This window comes from Penicillium verrucosum (assembly GCF_028828655.1).
Source record: "Penicillium verrucosum strain IBT 35672 chromosome Unknown utg000002l_segment0_segment0, whole genome shotgun sequence".
NCBI lineage: Eukaryota > Fungi > Ascomycota > Eurotiomycetes > Eurotiales > Aspergillaceae > Penicillium > Penicillium verrucosum.
In genome coordinates, this window is record NW_026643211.1 from 1,620,195 (window position 1) to 1,638,179 (window position 17,985).

Sequence of the window (17,985 nt, forward strand, 5' to 3'; positions counted from 1 at the left end):
TATGTAGTGATTACTTATAGAGTGGTTGTAGATGGTCGAGGTTAGGGTCGCACGCGGGAACTCCAAACCTGGCCCGTGCACCCCTCGACCTTCTCCAAGCCTCACACATGACCCTCCCTCTACCATCCAACTTTATGCGCTCTGCGTGTTTTTATTTTATGGCCTAGACCTTGTATTCCAATGTCCACCCTGGGGTGTGATTCGCAAATATGGCACAAGCAGGTGCAATCACAGATGTGACCCAAAGGTTGTTCGTGGAGCTCAAGTCAAAGAATGAGGAGGCCAGGGCCAGAGCTGCCTATGAGCTCTACGAGAATGTCCTATCCGTGTCTAGAGGTATTACCGGTTGAACTCGGAAACCTCTAACTAGCTGACATATCTCCTTGTATAGATTGGCCTTCGGAGAAGTTCGTGGAATTTTACAACGCCGTTAGCCAACGCATCGCCCAACTCGTCGTTAACGGCAGCGATGCAAACGAAAGAATCGGCGGCTTGTTAGCACTCGATCGGCTCATTGATTTTGACGGTGTCGATGCCGCTCAGAAAACGACGAGATTTGCCAGTTACTTGCGCAGCGCCCTTCGCAGCAATGATAACGTGGTCCTGGTGTATGCGGCCCGATCGCTGGGCCGCCTCGCGAAGCCCGGCGGGGCTCTAACCGCAGAACTGGTGGAAAGCGAAATACAATCTGCATTAGAATGGTTACAATCGGAGCGCCAGGAAAGTCGGCGGTTTGCAGCAGTGCTTGTTATTCGGGAACTGGCCAAGGGCTCACCAACACTCCTCTACGGCTTCGTTCCGCAGGTCTTTGAGCTTGTCTGGGTTGCCCTTCGAGACCCGAAAGTCCTTATCCGTGAGACTGCGGCTGAGGCCGTCGGTGAATGCTTTGAAATAATCGTGGCTCGTGACTCTCAAGTTCGTCAATCATGGTTTGCACGGATACACGATGAAGCACTTCTCGGTTTGAAGTCCCATAACATTGATTGGATCCATGGATCCATTTTGATCATCAAAGAGTTGATCTTGAAGGGCACGATGTTCATGAAAGAGCATTACCGGAATGCTTGCGAAATCATCCTCCGTCTCAAGGACCATCGTGACCCGAAGATTCGCACCGAAGTTGTCCTCACTATCCCCATTCTTGCCTCATATGCCCCTTCCGATTTCACTGAGATATATCTACACAAATTCATGGTCTACCTGCAAGCGCAACTCAAGAGAGACAAAGAGAGGAACTCCGCCTTCATTGCCATTGGAAAGATTGCAAATGCAGTGGGCACCGCTATCGGCCAATATCTCGATGGCATCATTATCTACATTCGAGAGGGGCTTGCAATGAAGGCGAGGAATCGATCAGGAGTTAACGAGGCGCCAATGTTTGAGTGCATCAGCATGCTGTCCCTCGCAGTGGGACAGGCGCTTAGCAAGTACATGGAAGCTCTTCTGGATCCCATCTTTGCCTGCGGTCTGAGCAAATCATTAACACAGGCTTTAGTCGACATGGCCCACTACATTCCTCCCATCAAACCTATGATCCAGGAAAAGCTTCTTGATATGCTGAGTATCATCCTTTGTGGGACGCCGTTCCGGCCCCTCGGATGTCCTGAAAACCGATTACCTCCTATGCCATCATTCGCAAAAGACTTTGCACCCCACGAGCTTCACTCTGATTCTGATATCGCATTAGCACTTCACACATTAGGGAGTTTTGACTTCTCTGGGCACATACTAAATGAGTTCGTGCGTGATGTTGCTATCAACTATGTGGAAAATGATAATCCCGAAATTCGAAAAGCCTCAGCTCTCACGTGCTGTCAGCTGTTCGTTCATGATCCGATCATCAACCAAACCAGTGGACACTCCATTCAAGTTGTGAGCGAGGTTATTGACAAGCTCTTGACTGTGGGTATTGGAGACCCTGATCCTGAAATTCGACGCACCGTGTTGTGGTCGTTGGACCGCAAATTTGATCGGCACTTAGCACGACCAGAGAATATTCGATGCTTGTTCTTAGCAGTGAATGATGAGGTCTTCGATGTCAAAGAAGCCGCGATCTGCATTATCGGTCGACTTTCCAGCGTCAACCCAGCTTATGTCTTCCCACCACTACGAAAACTGCTGGTCAATCTTCTCACTGGCCTTGGCTTCGCGAATACCGCCCGCCAAAAGGAAGAAACAGCCCAACTCATCAGCCTGTTTGTCTCTAATGCGACGAAGTTGATCAGGTCTTACGTTGATCCCATGGTGACCGCACTGTTGCCCAAATCAACTGACATTAATCCTGGTGTTGCTGCCACTACTCTGAAGGCTGTCGGTGAGCTCGCCAATGTCGGCGGCCATGAGATGAGACAATATCTGCCGCAGATTATGCCAATTATTTTGGACTCACTCCAGGATCTTTCGTCGCATAACAAACGAGAAGCCGCGCTTCGGACATTGGGCCAGTTGGCCAGTAATTCAGGCTACGTTATCGAGCCATACATGGAGTACCCCCATCTTCTCGCCGTGCTCATCAATATCATCAAAACGGAACAGACAGGCTCTCTACGCAAGGAGACCATCAAGCTTCTCGGAGTCCTTGGTGCCCTCGATCCCTACAAATACCAACAAATTAGCGAGATTGAACCTGATGTGCACCATATCAACGAAATACAGAATGTTTCTGATGTTGCCCTCATTATGCAGGGTCTCACGCCCTCCAATGAGGAGTATTATCCCACGGTGGTCATCCATACTTTGATGCAGAATATTCTGCGAGAAAACTCCCTGGCACAATATCACTCAGCTGTCATTGATGCCATCGTCACGATTTTCAAGACTCTGGGTTTGAAGTGTGTCCCATTCCTTGGCCAGATCATTCCAGGGTTCATCTTGGTTATCAGAAGTGCCCCTGCTAGTCGCCTTGAGTCCTATTTCAATCAGATGGCAATCCTGGTGAATATCGTGCGGCAACATATTCGCACTTTCTTGCCAGAGATAATCGAGGTTATTAGAGATTTCTGGGATACTTCATATCAAATTCAGGGCACGATTATATCCTTGGTTGAGGCGATTGCTAGGTCGTTGGAAGGAGAATTCAGGAAGTATCTTGCTGGCCTGATCCCTTTGATGCTGGATACGCTTGATAAAGACACATCGCCTCGTCGACAGCCCTCCGAGAAGATTCTTCATGCTCTTTTGATTTTCGGCACAAGCGGAGAGGAATATATGCACCTGATCATTCCTTCCATTGTTCGTTTGTTTGATCGGCCACAAAACCCTCAGAGCATCCGCAAATCCGCTATCGATAGCCTGACAAAACTATCGCGACAAGTTAATGTCTCTGACTTTGCATCCCTGATGATTCATTCCCTGTCACGACTCGTGGCTAGCGGTGATCGTGTGTTGCGTCAAGCCGCGATGGACTGCATTTGTGCTCTCATTTTCCAGCTCGGACAGGACTTCACGCATTACATCCATCTTCTAAACAAGGTGCTGAAAACCAATCAGATCACGCATGTCAACTACCAAATCCTGGTATCAAAACTACAGAAGGGCGACCCACTCCCGCAGGACCTCAATCCAGAAGAGGTTTACTCTTTCCCCACTGATGACACCAACTTTTCCGAAATTGGACAAAAGAAGATTGTTGTGAACCAGCAACATCTCAAGAACGCGTGGGATGCTTCGCAAAAGTCCACTCGTGAGGATTGGCAGGAGTGGATACGCCGTTTCAGCATTGAGCTGTTGAAGGAATCTCCATCCCCGGCATTACGTGCGTGTGCTAGCTTGGCAGGAATCTACCAGCCGCTCTCAAGGGACCTTTTCAATGCTGCTTTTGTCTCGTGCTGGACAGAGTTGTATGATCAATACCAAGAAGAGCTCGTCCGCTCAATTGAAAAGGCGCTTACTTCTCCCAACATCTCCCCAGAGATTTTGCAAATTCTCCTCAATCTGGCCGAGTTCATGGAGCACGATGACAAGGCTCTTCCCATCGACATCCGCACTCTTGGAAAGTATGCTGCAAAGTGTCATGCTTTTGCCAAAGCTCTTCACTACAAAGAACTCGAGTTCGAACAAGATCAGAACTCGGGTGCAGTTGAAGCCTTGATTACCATTAACAACCAGCTTCAACAGTCCGATGCTGCCATTGGCATCCTTCGCAAAGCGCAGGCGTATCGTGATGTGGAGCTTAAGGAAACGTGGTTCGAGAAGCTTCAACGGTGGGACGAAGCCCTTGCTGCTTACAAGCGACGCGAGAAGACGGATCCAGACTCATTTGGTATCACAATGGGTAAGATGCGCTGTTTGCACGCTCTTGGCGAGTGGAAGGTTCTCTCGGACCTTGCTCAAGAAAAGTGGAACCAAGCATCACTCGAGCATCGCCGAGCTATTGCACCTCTTGCCGCTGCCGCTGCCTGGGGTCGAGGCCAGTGGGAGTTGATGGACTCTTACCTTGGTGTCATGAAAGAGCAGTCTCCAGATCGCTCATTCTTTGGCGCCATTCTGGCAATCCATCGTAACCAATTCGAAGAGGCCAACATGTACATTGAGAAGGCTCGCAATGGTCTCGATACCGAATTGTCTGCTCTTCTCGGCGAGTCATACAATCGTGCTTACAATGTTGTTGTCCGGGTCCAGATGCTCGCTGAGCTGGAAGAGATCATCACATATAAGCAAAACATCGGCGACCCCGAAAAGCAAGATGCGATGCGTAAAACTTGGAATCAACGATTGCTTGGATGTCAGCAAAACGTGGAAGTGTGGCAGCGTATGCTCAAGGTCAGGGCTCTTGTCACTGCCCCGCGTGAGAATCTTGATATGTCCATCAAGTTCGCCAATCTCTGTCGCAAGTCCAATCGCATGGGTCTTGCGGAGCGGTCCCTTGCATCTCTAGAGACAGTGGTATCCGATGCCAATGGCACACGCACTGTTGCACCACCCGAAGTCACATACGCCAGGCTGAAATTCAGTTGGGCAAATGGTCACCAACTAGAATCTCTTGAAATGATGAAGGAGTTTACCTCTGGTCTGACCGATGATTTCTCCAGATACAACACACTTATGGTATCAAATGCCGATCATCATGGCGCGAATGGAGTCAACGGGGTTGTCGATCAGAACCAGCCAGACGCTATCAGCCTGAATGAACGGATTGGTGATGCCAACAAATTCAGAAAACTTCTATCCAAGAGCTATCTTAGACAGGGAGAGTGGCAGACAACTCTACAAAGGGGTGATTGGAGGCCAGAACACGTCCGAGAGGTTCTCAACGCCTACTCGGCAGCAACCCAATACAACCGCGATTCATACAAGGCGTGGCACTCCTGGGCACTTGCGAACTTCGAAGTTGTTACAACGATTTCCAACCAAGCTAGCCGTGAGGGCATGCCTACGCCGGTTCCTGCTCATATTGTTACAGAGCATGTGATTCCTGCCATTCGCGGATTCATTCGCTCCATCGCTTTGTCCTTGACATCTTCGCTGCAAGACACCTTGAGATTGCTCACTCTGTGGTTCAATCATGGCGGAGATCATGAGGTGAATACTGTCGTCACGGAAGGATTTACAGCTGTCAATATTGACACTTGGCTTGCTGTCACTCCTCAACTTATCGCTCGAATCAATCAGCCCAATATCAGGGTCAGGGGTGCGGTACATAGGTTGCTTGCCGAGGTTGGCAAAGCGCATCCTCAAGCCCTCGTGTATCCATTGACGGTGGCAATGAAATCGAACGTGACTCGGCGCTCTCAATCTGCTAGCAACATCATGGAAAGTATGCGGCAACATAGCGCCAAACTTGTCGAGCAAGCAGATCTTGTGAGTCATGAGCTTATCCGAGTTGCGGTCTTGTGGCATGAACTCTGGCATGAAGGTCTCGAAGAAGCCTCTCGTCTCTATTTCGGTGACCACAATGTTGAAGGCATGTTCTCAACACTCGCCCCATTCCATGATATGCTAGACAAGGGTGCTGAGACCCTTCGTGAGGTGTCTTTTGCGCAAGCTTTCGGTCGTGATCTGGCTGAAGCCAAGCACTACTGCATGATGTATCGTGAATCGGAGGAAATCGGCGATCTCAACCAAGCTTGGGATTTGTATTACACTGTGTTCCGCAAGATCAGCCGACAACTGCCACAGCTATCCACTCTCGATCTCAAATACGTGTCTCCTCGACTTAAAGATTGCTCAGATCTTGACCTTGCTGTTCCGGGTACATACCAGAGTGGTAAGCCAGTCATTCGAATCATGAGCTTTGACCCGATCTTGCATGTCTTGCAGACAAAGAAACGACCGCGTCGCATGACGCTCAAGGGCAGCAACGGTAGCTCTTACATGTACCTTGTCAAGGGTCATGAAGATATCCGACAAGATGAGCGTGTTATGCAACTGTTCGGCCTGTGTAATACCTTGTTGGATAATGATGGCGAGAGTTTCAAGCGGCACTTGTCGGTCCAGCGCTTCCCTGCTATTCCATTGTCTCAGAGCTCTGGTCTGCTGGGATGGGTGTCCAACAGTGATACATTACATGCCTTGATCAAGGAATATCGTGAAAGTCGTCGGATTCTACTCAACATCGAGCATCGGATCATGCTTCAAATGGCGCCCGACTACGATAGCCTTACTCTCATGCAGAAGGTCGAAGTCTTCGGATACGCTATGGACAACACGACCGGCAAAGATTTGTACCGTGTGCTATGGCTCAAGAGTAAGAGCTCCGAGGCATGGCTCGAACGCCGTACGAACTACACCCGATCCCTCGGTGTTATGTCTATGGTCGGCTACATCCTTGGTCTGGGAGACAGGCATCCGTCGAACTTGCTGCTGGATCGTGGTAATGGCCGTGTGGTTCATATCGACTTTGGTGATTGCTTCGAGATCGCAATGCACCGAGAGAAGTACCCGGAGCGAGTTCCGTTCCGACTTACTCGCATGTTGACATTCGCCATGGAAGTCAGCAATATTGAGGGTAGCTACCGCATCACTTGCGAGGCTGTCATGCGTGTTCTACGAGAGCACAAGGATTCCTTGATGGCGGTCTTGGAGGCTGTAAGTGACCTGATTCCTTCCCGTTCTAGAACGACACCCACTAACCTTTTTAATTTTCTAGTTCATCCACGACCCTCTAATCAACTGGCGTCTGGGTACACAAGAGTCGTCCCCCGACCGGGTGTCTCTCACTGCGGATCGCCGCCAGTCCATCATGGAAGGTGTCAATTTCGAACCCGGCACCCAGCCACCGGGCGAATTCTCCCGTCGCCGCCGCCCGTCCATGCTTGAAGGTGGTATTCTGGATGCCCCAGAAGGCGTTCCACAAGAAGCCCGCGAGGCACAGAATGCCCGTGCTCTGCAGGTTCTCGCCCGAGTCAAAGAGAAGCTTACTGGACGAGACTTCAGAAATAATGAAGAGCTGAGTGTCAGCGACCAGGTGGACAAGCTCATTGCGCAGGCAACCAATGTTGAGAATATCTGTCAACACTGGATTGGGTGGTGTAGCTTCTGGTAATCGACTTTGCTCTTGGAGTTCTACGGAGATGATGATGTGATATGATGCGTTTTGTTTCGATTCCTCACTTGTATTTAGAGTTAACCCCCGGTATTTGTTTTTGTCTTGTTCGTTCTCTAAATTATCCCACTACACCTATAATGCTTCTGGTTTATGGTTGATTCTGCCTCCTTGGTAATTGTTTGAGGTTGTATGAATATCTATATGAATATCTAGACTTCTTTTTTGCAGGTTAAATGCCAAAAGAGAAAACCCCCGTTTTATTATTCCATTTATCTTCAACATAAAATTCACAGAACAAATTTCATGTTGTAGTCTGTTACCACGTGATCACATGATCAGTGGCGATTGAGCTTTGGATTTACCGTGCCCGGGGTGGACCTTCGGACATAGCGACTTACTCATACCACCTTTTTTTTTAACTGTATTCTTCGAATTTCCAAGCATCATGGGTGGAGATTTGAACCTGAAGAAGTAAGTAACGAGCCCTGACTTCAATATCTACCGCAAGAGAGAAGCATAACACTAACCGTCCAACCAGGTCATGGCACCCAGGCTTGCTCAAGAACCAGGAGCGCGTATGGCTGCAAGAGAAGCGCGCTCTCGAAGAGCGCAAACAGATCACGAAACTCCAACGTGAGCGTGAGGAGGAGCGCCAGATGGAAGAGATCCAGCGCCTCCAAGAAGCCTCCGGAAATACAAAGCAACACCGCCGTGTCGACTGGATGTACCAGGCGCCCTCGACCGCGAGCGGGCACTACTCCGAGGAGATGGATGGATATCTACTGGGAAAGCGACGCATCGACGGAGTTCTCCTGAAGAACGACCCTGACACCAAGAAGTTGGAGAAGGGTTCGGAGTTGGTGGGCAATGGTGTCGCGGCCGGCCCGTCTATTGGCTCGGCGCGCGATACTATGTCGAAGGTTATGGCGGACCCGCTACTCGAAGTGAAAAAGAGAGAACAGGCGGCTTACGAGGCGATGGTGAAAGAGACGCTCAGACGCAAGGAAAGAGAGAAGGAGCGTGGAGATCGCGATCGGGGAAAGGATCGTGAACGTCGCCATCGTACCCATGACTCAAAGCGCAGACGCTACAGTGATGATGCTGGTGATGACCGCCGTGACCGCCACCACCGAAGATCTTCACCTCGACGACACAGATCTAGATCTAGATCACCCGTTTCGCCTGATCGATCTTCGCGCAGACACAGAAGTGACCGTGATCGTGAACGTCGTGACGACGAATACCGCCCAGACAACCGTGATCGGAGAAGCGACGATCACCGATCCCGCCGGGACGATAGGGACCGGGGCCGAGACCGTCGCGACTACCAAGACAAGCGAGACAGGGGCTCTTACTCTAGCCGACACCAAGATCGCGAAGACAGAGGTGGACGAGACCGCTCACCAACCCGGAATTCCCGATCTCCTCGTCCATCTAGTGATCGCAGAGAACGCCCCACCGCTGACGAAGATCGCCGCCGCGACTTCCCCGGCGCGAATACAATAATCGGCGTGACTCTGGTCGGGCCATGGGGCCACCCTCGGCCCGCGCGCCAGCAAACAAGCCTGATCCTAGGGAACTGGAAGAAGAACGTCGTCGCAAGTTGGCAGAGATGCAAAGCAACGCCACAGAAATCGAGTCGGAGCGACGCGAGCGAATCGAGGAGATCTCTGCCAAGGAGCAAGAACAGCGCGAGGCTGACGACCGGCTGCGTTCAGACCGGGGCAGGTTCATGTCTGATGTCAATAAGCGAGTACAGGAGGATACTCTTGATGAACGCATTCGGCGTAGCCGTGGTGGACTTGCGAAGATGGAGGAGGATTAAGACTGTCTTGGTTTCTACGTCGGACTGGGAATTTGCCGTTACTTCGGAGTCTACATTCATGGTTCCTTGTTCTTTTTTTTTTTAGCGTTATCAGAAGTTTTGATACACATGTCAATGATATCCACTGTTCAAGCTTTTTACTCTGCCCGTGTATCACGGCATCCAATTCCCTTATTCTTCTGGGCATCTGGGAGGTTAAGGAAGACATCGCCGCCCCCTGCCCCCACGGGAAGCACAGTTCACTACATTGCGTTTCGAGTAACTGCGGTCACTCTTCTTCCGTCACTCTTCTTCCGTTTGTATTCATTTCGGAACGACCAGCACTCTGCCACGGGGGCGATCCCTCCTAGATTTCAAGAAGGCTTGGTGTCACCGCCTCTTCCGACTACATTACTTTTCCGCGGAGTCTTCTTCATTTGAAATGTTCCCGTGATTGAGATTGAATGAACTGTCTCAGTCAGTGCTATGGCTATAATCCGGACGTCCACTAACATCCTTCGTCGTTGTCAGAATCATGTTTCCCACCATTTGCTTTGCTTATTCGGACTAGCTGTTGGCTAGTGGCATGTAACTAGGTAGTGAATAGTTACTTTGCAGACAATCACAGCTGAAATTTCTAAAAGTTGGCCTTTGAAGCACTCGATGTACTCGAGCTCATACGAGACAATTGTCAGGAATATCTCATGATTAATATTTCATGATAGTTGGGATAATCTGACTTACGCTGGGGCGGGCATCAATGGCTCCTTCTTCAAGACAACAAAGGTTCTTTCCCAAATTATACATCTACCTCGTCGGGTCGAATGTGCTGACATCATCAAGCCCTAACTCTCCAGGGCTTGACATTGTTCTAATATTCTAATATACATGAATGTCACTACGTAGCCCGGCACTTGGAAACAATCTACTGGAACTGATCGTCCAACTTTTCAACCTTGGTACCCAACCCTTTCACATCATCTTTAGTCATATCCCTCCTAGCAGTACCCATGTATGTGAAACTGTCCGGGTCTCGCATGCGCACCAGCAGCCTTACCCGTCGGGACTGCCCCTGGTCGAGTTGGGGATAGCAAACGGGTGAATCCAGGAGTTGCCTAATCAGGCCTGATTGAATGCATACTCCCTTCTGCAAACGGAGGAAGGGGATATATATATCTAGCTAGTCACCCGGCCTATCCTATCCTTCTCTCTCACTCAATAAGATTCCAGATTGACAAGTACCAACACCGTAGATGTTGATACGGAACAAGCTCCAGGCAAACGCGGATCCCTACCCGTCGAACGCTCTTACGTGGTGAGCCGTTGTAGCGGTGAAGCTATGAAGCACATTCTGAAGACAAAAGATCGGCGCGACCAACCGATACTATAACACGAATGAAATCTTCGAGCACCTGGATAGCATTTACGGCGATCCGAACCGACTGGTGAACGCGAAGCGAAGCTACCACCTATTGGTCATGAGGAAGGGAGGTAAGTTCGGACCATTCCTTTCCGAATTCCGGTACCTAACTAGCAGACGAGGCCCAAGTGGACATCGACAGTCGGAAAGAGGACCTCAAACCTCAATGCCACCTGTATTCCATACCATAGGCAGTCATCAACTGGCGACGGTGGGTTCGTGAAGAAAGCCCCGATGCTGGAGGGTCTTATGACCCCCTGCCAAACACGGTGACTACCCTTAGTCACGTCCGTGTAAGCCATATATCCCTATAGAGACGACGACATACCGGTGCTGCTGGAACGACAACAACATAGGCAAGGGATATGGCTTACACGGACGTGACCAAGGGCGTCACCGTGTTTGGCAGGGGGTCATAAGACCCTCCAGGGTCTCTGGCGCATCGGGGCTTTCTTCACGAACCCGCCGTCGCCAGTTGACGACCGCCTATGGTATGGAGTACAGGTGGCATTGAGGTTTGATCCAGACGATGAAGCCGACTGGCCAGTCGGCCAGTTGGTAACTGAACCAAGGAATAGTGATGGGATGCCATCTTGGGATCTTCAACTATGGGACAAATTGACAATACAGTGAGGATATTGACTTTATTATGCGTAGACTAGTGCTTTTTCAGCCACTTATACACCAGGTTTGCGATCTCAAGGTTATTCTTCTCCATGAAGAACATATGCCCGTTGCCATGAATGCCCTCTTTACCTAGATCCGCGTACTCAACGTCTACACCAACTTGCTTCAGATACTTGACGGTGCAGTAATCGTATGGCGCATGGAACGATGCTTCGCCAGTAACAACAAGCTCTGGGATTTTGGCCAGGTTCGTCAATTGCTTCGCTGGGGACTTCTGCATAATACACTCTTCATGATCAGCGTCGATTGCTGGCTCGATCGTTGTGTCAATATTTTCGGCATTCTCGCCTGCAGACGGTTCGTATCCGATTTCGAGGTCAGTGAGACCGAAAGCGAAAGCCGGGTCATTTCCAAACGGTGGGCGGAACGTGAACGGTGGACCAGACGGCTCGAGCTGGACAATACCCTTTACTTGGTCTGGACGCATGTCTCCAACCCTCCAGCCTACTCAATCGTTAACCACTTGAGCAAGTCATAGTGTTTGGCTGAAGATACTGACTGTATGCACCCGCCTGCGAATGACTGATGATATAGCAGTCGCCTACGAGGTCGACTAGAGCTGAATATGCCTGCGCATTTTGTTCTTCGCTTATCAAGTTGTCGGTCTGGAACTGCACCTGGCTTCTATAGAAAGTGTCGAAAGTTGAGTCGCCAATGCGACCGGTGCCAGGCCATTGTGTGTGAAGCTTCGCCTGTGGCCATTGGTTGCCGTTGTTTGCTCCGTCGGTAAAAATATCGGAGACAGAATTGGGGGGGGCCAATGGACCCCATACTTCCCTGTCCGGAAAACCAGAAGGAGCGGCCGCGTTCCGGCTGGTCTGAGAGGTAGACTGTGTGGCCTTTGGAAATAAAATAAGATGCCCATCCTGGCCGTCCGTCTGGAGTATCAAGGAAATTGGTGCCGGTCTGGGCCATTCCTGCAATGAAGATAATAGGAAGTGGTGGGTTTGCCGGGGCTGGCTTCGGGGAAAGCTTCTCTACGTAAATTTGCCCTATCATAGCCAGTGATGTAGCATTGGTTGCATTGTCCTGTTTTGCAATCTTAGATAGGCATAGAGCTAGTTGGAATCAAGACTTGCTGTGATGTTCGTGTATCGTCCACCAACGTAGAGAGCTTCACGCTTAGGAACAATGTCCCTAAGCTGGGAACTATGAGTATGCACATTGCCTCCTACAAAAGCGACTTGTGTCAAATGTGTGAGAGAAGTCAAGGTACTAAATTTGACCATATTAACTGAATTCTGCGAGAAGTGCAAAGACCCTGAGAAGGAGACGTTTGTATGTTGTAGGGAGAAGAACAGCGTGAGGTAAAAAAGTATCCGTGCCTTGCGGCCTACATACCTTACATCCACACCGCTTCTAGCTTAAGGCGATCTTATATAAATCGACGATGTTGATAGTCTGACCAATGTAAGAGAAGAGGGGTATGGCATGTAATTATCTATCTTTCCGGTGTGCAGAATGCAGTATGATGTACATAAAATAATAGAAGAAAAGGAAGAAAACACGAAATATCATCTCTCCAATCCCTCCAAGGGACAAATTGCTCAATCACTGACATCGAAACTTGTCCCGCAACCGCAGTTACTTGTTGCGCGGGGGTTATCCACAATACTGAACTGACTCCCGATCAACTCGGTGGTATAGTCCACAGTGCTACCGTGCAGCAGCTCGAGCGAGGGCTCATCCATAACGACCTTAGCCTCGCCAGCTGACTCTGTTGCAGCTTCATCTGCTTCTCCTTCGAACACGGTATCCTCTTCAGGGTCAATTTTAGAAGACCCTTCTAGGGACATCATATATTGGAAACCATGGCATCCGCCGCTGGTAACTGTGATGCGAAGATGGTGGTATGGATTCTCTTCCTTGGTAGCGGAGGGAGAGGAGGTTGGGTTTGTGATATCGCGAAGACGCTGCGCTGGGTTAGCTTCATGATTCACAAATCGACAAAAACATAAACAAAGCTTCTCAAAAGGAAGGGGAAGTAAGATGAAGAGAAAAAAAAAACATGCAACAGTGAGGATTCGCTGGTGGTCACCCACCCAACTACTAACTCACCGGCGTGTGGCTTAAGTACGGCTGAGCGGACGGGAAGCCCTGTTTTCCACACCCTATGGTCGCATGTGTTTGAAAGAGCATCTGAAGGACCCAAGGCGCGGCCATGCGGTCGTCCCATGTCGGCTGAAAGCAAGCCGACACCGATACAGACCCCCGGGCACTTGAGCATACAGCCGATACATCTTCCCACCCGTCCCAGCACAAGCCAGAGAGAAGAACGAAGCTAAAGCAAGCAAACCAAATGCAAAGAAATTCATTATCAACTCACCTCGACGGCCCGTGGTGAGATACCAATCATGAGGGATTGTCCATCATCTCCGATTCTCGGGTTTTGCGTCACCTTGGTGGCAGGGCGGAAGGACGAGGAGGAAAAACACGCATTCTGCTGGCGGATATAGCGAGGGGTTGAGGATTGAGAGGCTGGGCTCTTGAAAGGAGCTGCACTACTTGCGACAGTGCTTGACCGGCGAGGAACGACTTCGCCGCCGGGGAATGCGGAGAGGCGCAAGGCCGGTCGGGAAGTTGAGAAGAGTCGGCACTTCTGTGGTTGGGATAACCGCCGGATGGCTGTGGATGAGAATATAGGGCGTGACATGGTTTATGTGTGAATGAATGAAATATTTCAAGAAGAGAAAGCAAAGAGATGAAGAACACTTGATATCAAATCATTCCATTCCGCCCGGGCGATTACATCGGGTTAGTCAGTTTATAAGTGACGCCATTGGTCAGATAAAGTCGGAGGTCATTGGCAGAATAATATCCCTATCAGGAAGGGATCGGCGGATGGTGGGGGACTGCAGATATATGTTATCAGCCTTCCAACGCTGTATGACTCTCTGCTAAAGCTCCAATCTGCTAGAGCTCTCAGCTTTGCGAGGAATACACCCACATCCTAGGAGCTATCTGAATCTATACCTACCATCATGGGCTCCCGGCAGCATGTTCGGGACATCAAAAGCGGCACCCCGCTTCCCTATACAGATGATATCAGAGCTTACAAGAAAGAGTATGCCGAAGCTCTTGATGCTCAAGATCCGCTTCGAAGTTTCCGAGACGAGTTTATTATCCCATCCAAGAAGGATCTCAAGCGGAAGACCCTAGCAGTAGACGAAAGTGCGTATGAGGATCTCTTATTTGTCCACATGTCCGTTCTAATCTTTGGCTTTCTTCCTTTTCATTAGAACATGAGGCATCTGATGAAAAATGCATCTACTTCTGTGGTAATTCACTTGGGGTTCAACCTTGTAGCACGCAGAAATATATCGAGCAGTACCTGCGAACTTGGGCAACGAAAGGCGTGACCGGCCACTTTGTGCCGCATGACGATCAATTGTTGCCTCCTTTTGTCGACGTCGACAGCGCAGCCTCCAAGCTTATGGCTTCAATTGTCGGTGCCTCTCAAAGTGAAGTGGCAGTTATGGGCACCTTGACTGCCAATCTGCACCTGCTAATGGCAAGCTTCTATCGCCCGACCAAAGAAAAGTATAAGATTATACTGGAGGGCAAGGCTTTTCCCAGTGACCATGTATGTCTCTCTCAGTTGTGCCGTCCAATTGTGTGTTTTGTTGCTGTGTACTAACACGAGTGCAATGTAGTATGCGGTGGAATCTCAACTCCGCCATCATAACTTCAATCCGAAGGACGGCATGGTCTTGATCGAACCCCAGGATCTAGATCAGCCTACTCTAAGCACAGACCAAATCATCAAAGTGATTGATGACAACGCTTCCAGTACCGCACTCGTCCTCCTCTCGGCCATTCAGTTCTACACAGGGCAATACTTCGATATTGAGCGGATCACGGCTCACGCCCACTCTAAAGACATCTTGATCGGCTGGGACTGCGCTCATGCCGCCGGCAATGTGGACTTGCAACTGCACGATTGGAATGTGGATTTTGCAGCCTGGTGCAATTACAAGTACCTCAACAGCGGACCGGGCGGAATAGCAGGACTCTTTGTTCACGAACGCCACGGCTCTGTGGATGAGAAGCAATCCGAAAGTGACGAGACATTCCGACCTCGACTTTCAGGTTGGTGGGGTGGGGATATCAAAACGCGCTTCAACATGGAAAACAGTGAGTATCTGGCTCCAATATATTTATGAGCGAGGCTAACGAATATAGAATTTTTGCCGCAACCTGGTGCTGCTGGATTCCAGCTGTCGAACCCTTCTGTTCTAGACATCAATGCGGTCGTCGCATCTCTCGAAATCTTCAACCGGGCGACAATGAAGGAAATTCGACAGAAATCCCTCAACATCACGGGATACTTAGAACATCTTCTGATGAAGTATCCTCTAGATGCGGCCCCGGAGGATAAACTATTCACCCTGATCACGCCATCAAACCTAGCCGAGCGAGGTGCTCAGCTCAGTCTTCGTCTCCAGCCCGGCTTGTTAGATCATGTTCTGCATCGTCTGGAGGAGAAGGGGGTTGTTATTGACGAGAGAAAACCAGATGTGGTTCGCGTCGCCCCTGCACCCTTGTATAACACTTACACAGAAGTATGGGAGTTCTGTCAAATCTTTTTGCAGGCATGCAAAGAGGCAGCCAAGGCGCGTTGACTGTTGTTCTGTTGTGTACTATCTTATTTTTTTCAACTGCATATATTTAGATCCATCTGTAGGAAGTCAATTTTGTTAAATCTTTATTTTGAATCCTCCACCACCACACCACTCTAGGGCTAAGCAGTTCTATCTACAAGATATAGCCTCTGGTCAAAAGTAGTGGCTAACCGTATAGAATCTTCGGCTTCTCGGCACGCCTTCGATGACCGTTATCTCCACAAATGGCGGGCGATATGGATCTTTCCCGCTTACGTGCTAGCGAGAAAAGAAAAAAGAAATTGGGGTCCCAACTGTTTCTCTGCGTCTCCATGGCCTTTTGACTCACATGTCTTGGTTTCAAGACTTGACAGCCTAGATGGCAGAGAAGGAAATAAAACAACCATCTGTTTCGCACCCAGAATCCGGTCAAGATGTGAACGTAGGAACGAGAAGCGGAGATCTTGCCGATGTCGACTACTCGGTCTTCACAGTCAGTCAGCGCAGGTATATTGTCTTCATGGCCTCGTGGGCTGGGTTCTTCTCGCCTGTTTCTTCACAAATCTACTTCCCCGCATTGAATACCTTGGCGAAAGACCTGCATGTATCAAATTCGTTGATCAATTTGACTTTGACGAGTTATATGGTAAGGTTTCCTATGTGTATACCTAGGACATTTCATTTTATAGTTTGACTAACGAGAATGCAGATTTTCCAAGGGTTGTCGCCCATGTTCATTGGTGATTTTGCGGATAAAGCTGGCCGACGACCAGCATATATCGTGTGCTTTACCATCTATATCGCAGCCAATATTGGACTTGCCCTACAAAACAACTATGCAGCTCTTTTCGTTCTCCGGTGCTTGCAAAGTGCAGGAAGTAGTACCACCATTGCCCTCTCATCGGGGGTGGTCGCCGATGTAGCCACTGCATCACAACGAGGTTCCTACATGGGGTTCGTCACGGCAGGATCTCTCATGGGCCCTTCAGTCGGACCAGTAGTTGGAGGTCTATTGTCTCAATACATGGGCTGGCGAGCGATCTTCTGGTTTCTGACCATCTTTGCAGCGGCTTTCATGGTTCCGTTTCTGGTTTTCTTCCCGGAAACTGCTCGTGGTGTTGTTGGTGATGGCTCATTGCCTCCTCAGAAATGGAATATGTCACTGATCAGCTACCTGAAGTCCCGAAAGGCCCGCGAGGAAGGTGTCGTATCTACGGCAATTGCATCGAAGCAGAAACTCAAGTTTCCTAATCCTTTCCAGACGCTTGCCATTGTATTCCAGAAGGATATCAGTCTCATTCTCTTCTGCAATGCTATTCTTTTTGCTGGATTCTACGACGTGAGCGCAAGCATTCCTTCTATCTTCAATGAGCTCTACGGGCTAGACGACCTCCAGGTAGGTCTCTGCTATATTCCATTTGGGCTCGGCGCGACCATCGCTTCCGTTATCAATGGCAAATTGTTGGACTTCAATTACCGCCGACTCGCAAAGCAACTTAACTTCCCATTAACCAAGAACCGCGAAACTGACCTGCGGAACTTCCCTATCGAAAAAGCTCGCCTTCAGCTCGCATTTCCTCTTCTCGCGTTAGGAAGCCTCTCTATCCTTGCGTTTGGTTGGTTCTTGGACTATGGAATTCATCTTGCTGCGCCGACCTGTATTCTATTCCTCATGGGATTGACATTAACTGGGGCATTCAATACCATCAGCACACTCCTGGTAGACCTATATCCAACACAAGCGGCCAAATCCACCGCTGCCAATAATTTTGTGCGTTGCTTGCTGGGGGCTGGCGCGACCGCACTCATCGATCCTATGCTTTCTGCCATGGGCCGGGGCTGGTGTTTCACATTCATCGCGTTAGTGATGCTGGCCACGACGCCGCTGCTTTTGATCGTCATTCGAAAGGGGTCGGATTGGCGTGAAGAGCGTCGCCTGAAAGAGGAAGCTGAGAAGACTGGGGGCGGGAATGCTCCAAGGAGTTAG

General features: G+C 49.7%; 7 protein-coding genes across 7 annotated transcripts; 5 read left to right on the plus strand and 2 right to left on the minus strand.

Annotated features, from left to right (window-relative positions):
• Positions 1-209: 209 nt before the first annotated feature.
• Positions 210-7,483, plus strand: tor (putative TOR pathway phosphatidylinositol 3-kinase TorA; the record flags this gene model as incomplete). Its single annotated transcript, XM_057218962.1, has 3 exons — positions 210-336; positions 392-7,026; positions 7,088-7,483. The coding sequence occupies 3 exons, from the start codon at positions 210-212 to the stop codon at positions 7,481-7,483; spliced, it is 7,158 nt and encodes a 2,385-aa protein (XP_057073053.1).
• A 448-nt stretch (positions 7,484-7,931) lies between these two features.
• Positions 7,932-8,992, plus strand: N7516_006243 (pre-mRNA-splicing factor CWC25 family protein; the record flags this gene model as incomplete). Its single annotated transcript, XM_057218963.1, has 3 exons — positions 7,932-7,957; positions 8,025-8,533; positions 8,580-8,992. 3 exons carry the CDS (start codon positions 7,932-7,934, stop codon positions 8,990-8,992), a joined length of 948 nt encoding a protein of 315 aa, XP_057073054.1.
• Positions 8,993-9,014: 22 nt separating this feature from the next.
• Positions 9,015-9,311, plus strand: N7516_006244 (uncharacterized protein; the record flags this gene model as incomplete). The annotated part of the gene is made up of 1 exon (XM_057218964.1): positions 9,015-9,311. The coding sequence occupies one exon, from the start codon at positions 9,015-9,017 to the stop codon at positions 9,309-9,311; it is 297 nt and encodes a 98-aa protein (XP_057073055.1).
• Positions 9,312-11,368: 2,057 nt separating this feature from the next.
• On the minus strand, positions 11,369-12,396 carry N7516_006245 (alpha/beta hydrolase; the record flags this gene model as incomplete). The annotated part of the gene is made up of 3 exons (XM_057218965.1): positions 11,369-11,841; positions 11,897-12,115; positions 12,171-12,396. The coding sequence occupies 3 exons, from the start codon at positions 12,394-12,396 to the stop codon at positions 11,369-11,371; spliced, it is 918 nt and encodes a 305-aa protein (XP_057073056.1).
• A 548-nt stretch (positions 12,397-12,944) lies between these two features.
• Positions 12,945-14,050, minus strand: N7516_006246 (uncharacterized protein; the record flags this gene model as incomplete). Its single annotated transcript, XM_057218966.1, has 2 exons — positions 12,945-13,310; positions 13,724-14,050. The coding sequence occupies 2 exons, from the start codon at positions 14,048-14,050 to the stop codon at positions 12,945-12,947; spliced, it is 693 nt and encodes a 230-aa protein (XP_057073057.1).
• A 328-nt stretch (positions 14,051-14,378) lies between these two features.
• Positions 14,379-16,019, plus strand: bna5-1 (kynureninase; the record flags this gene model as incomplete). The annotated part of the gene is made up of 4 exons (XM_057218967.1): positions 14,379-14,568; positions 14,637-14,980; positions 15,051-15,531; positions 15,580-16,019. The coding sequence occupies 4 exons, from the start codon at positions 14,379-14,381 to the stop codon at positions 16,017-16,019; spliced, it is 1,455 nt and encodes a 484-aa protein (XP_057073058.1).
• A 358-nt stretch (positions 16,020-16,377) lies between these two features.
• On the plus strand, positions 16,378-17,985 carry N7516_006248 (MFS transporter; the record flags this gene model as incomplete). Its single annotated transcript, XM_057218968.1, has 2 exons — positions 16,378-16,644; positions 16,708-17,985. The coding sequence occupies 2 exons, from the start codon at positions 16,378-16,380 to the stop codon at positions 17,983-17,985; spliced, it is 1,545 nt and encodes a 514-aa protein (XP_057073059.1).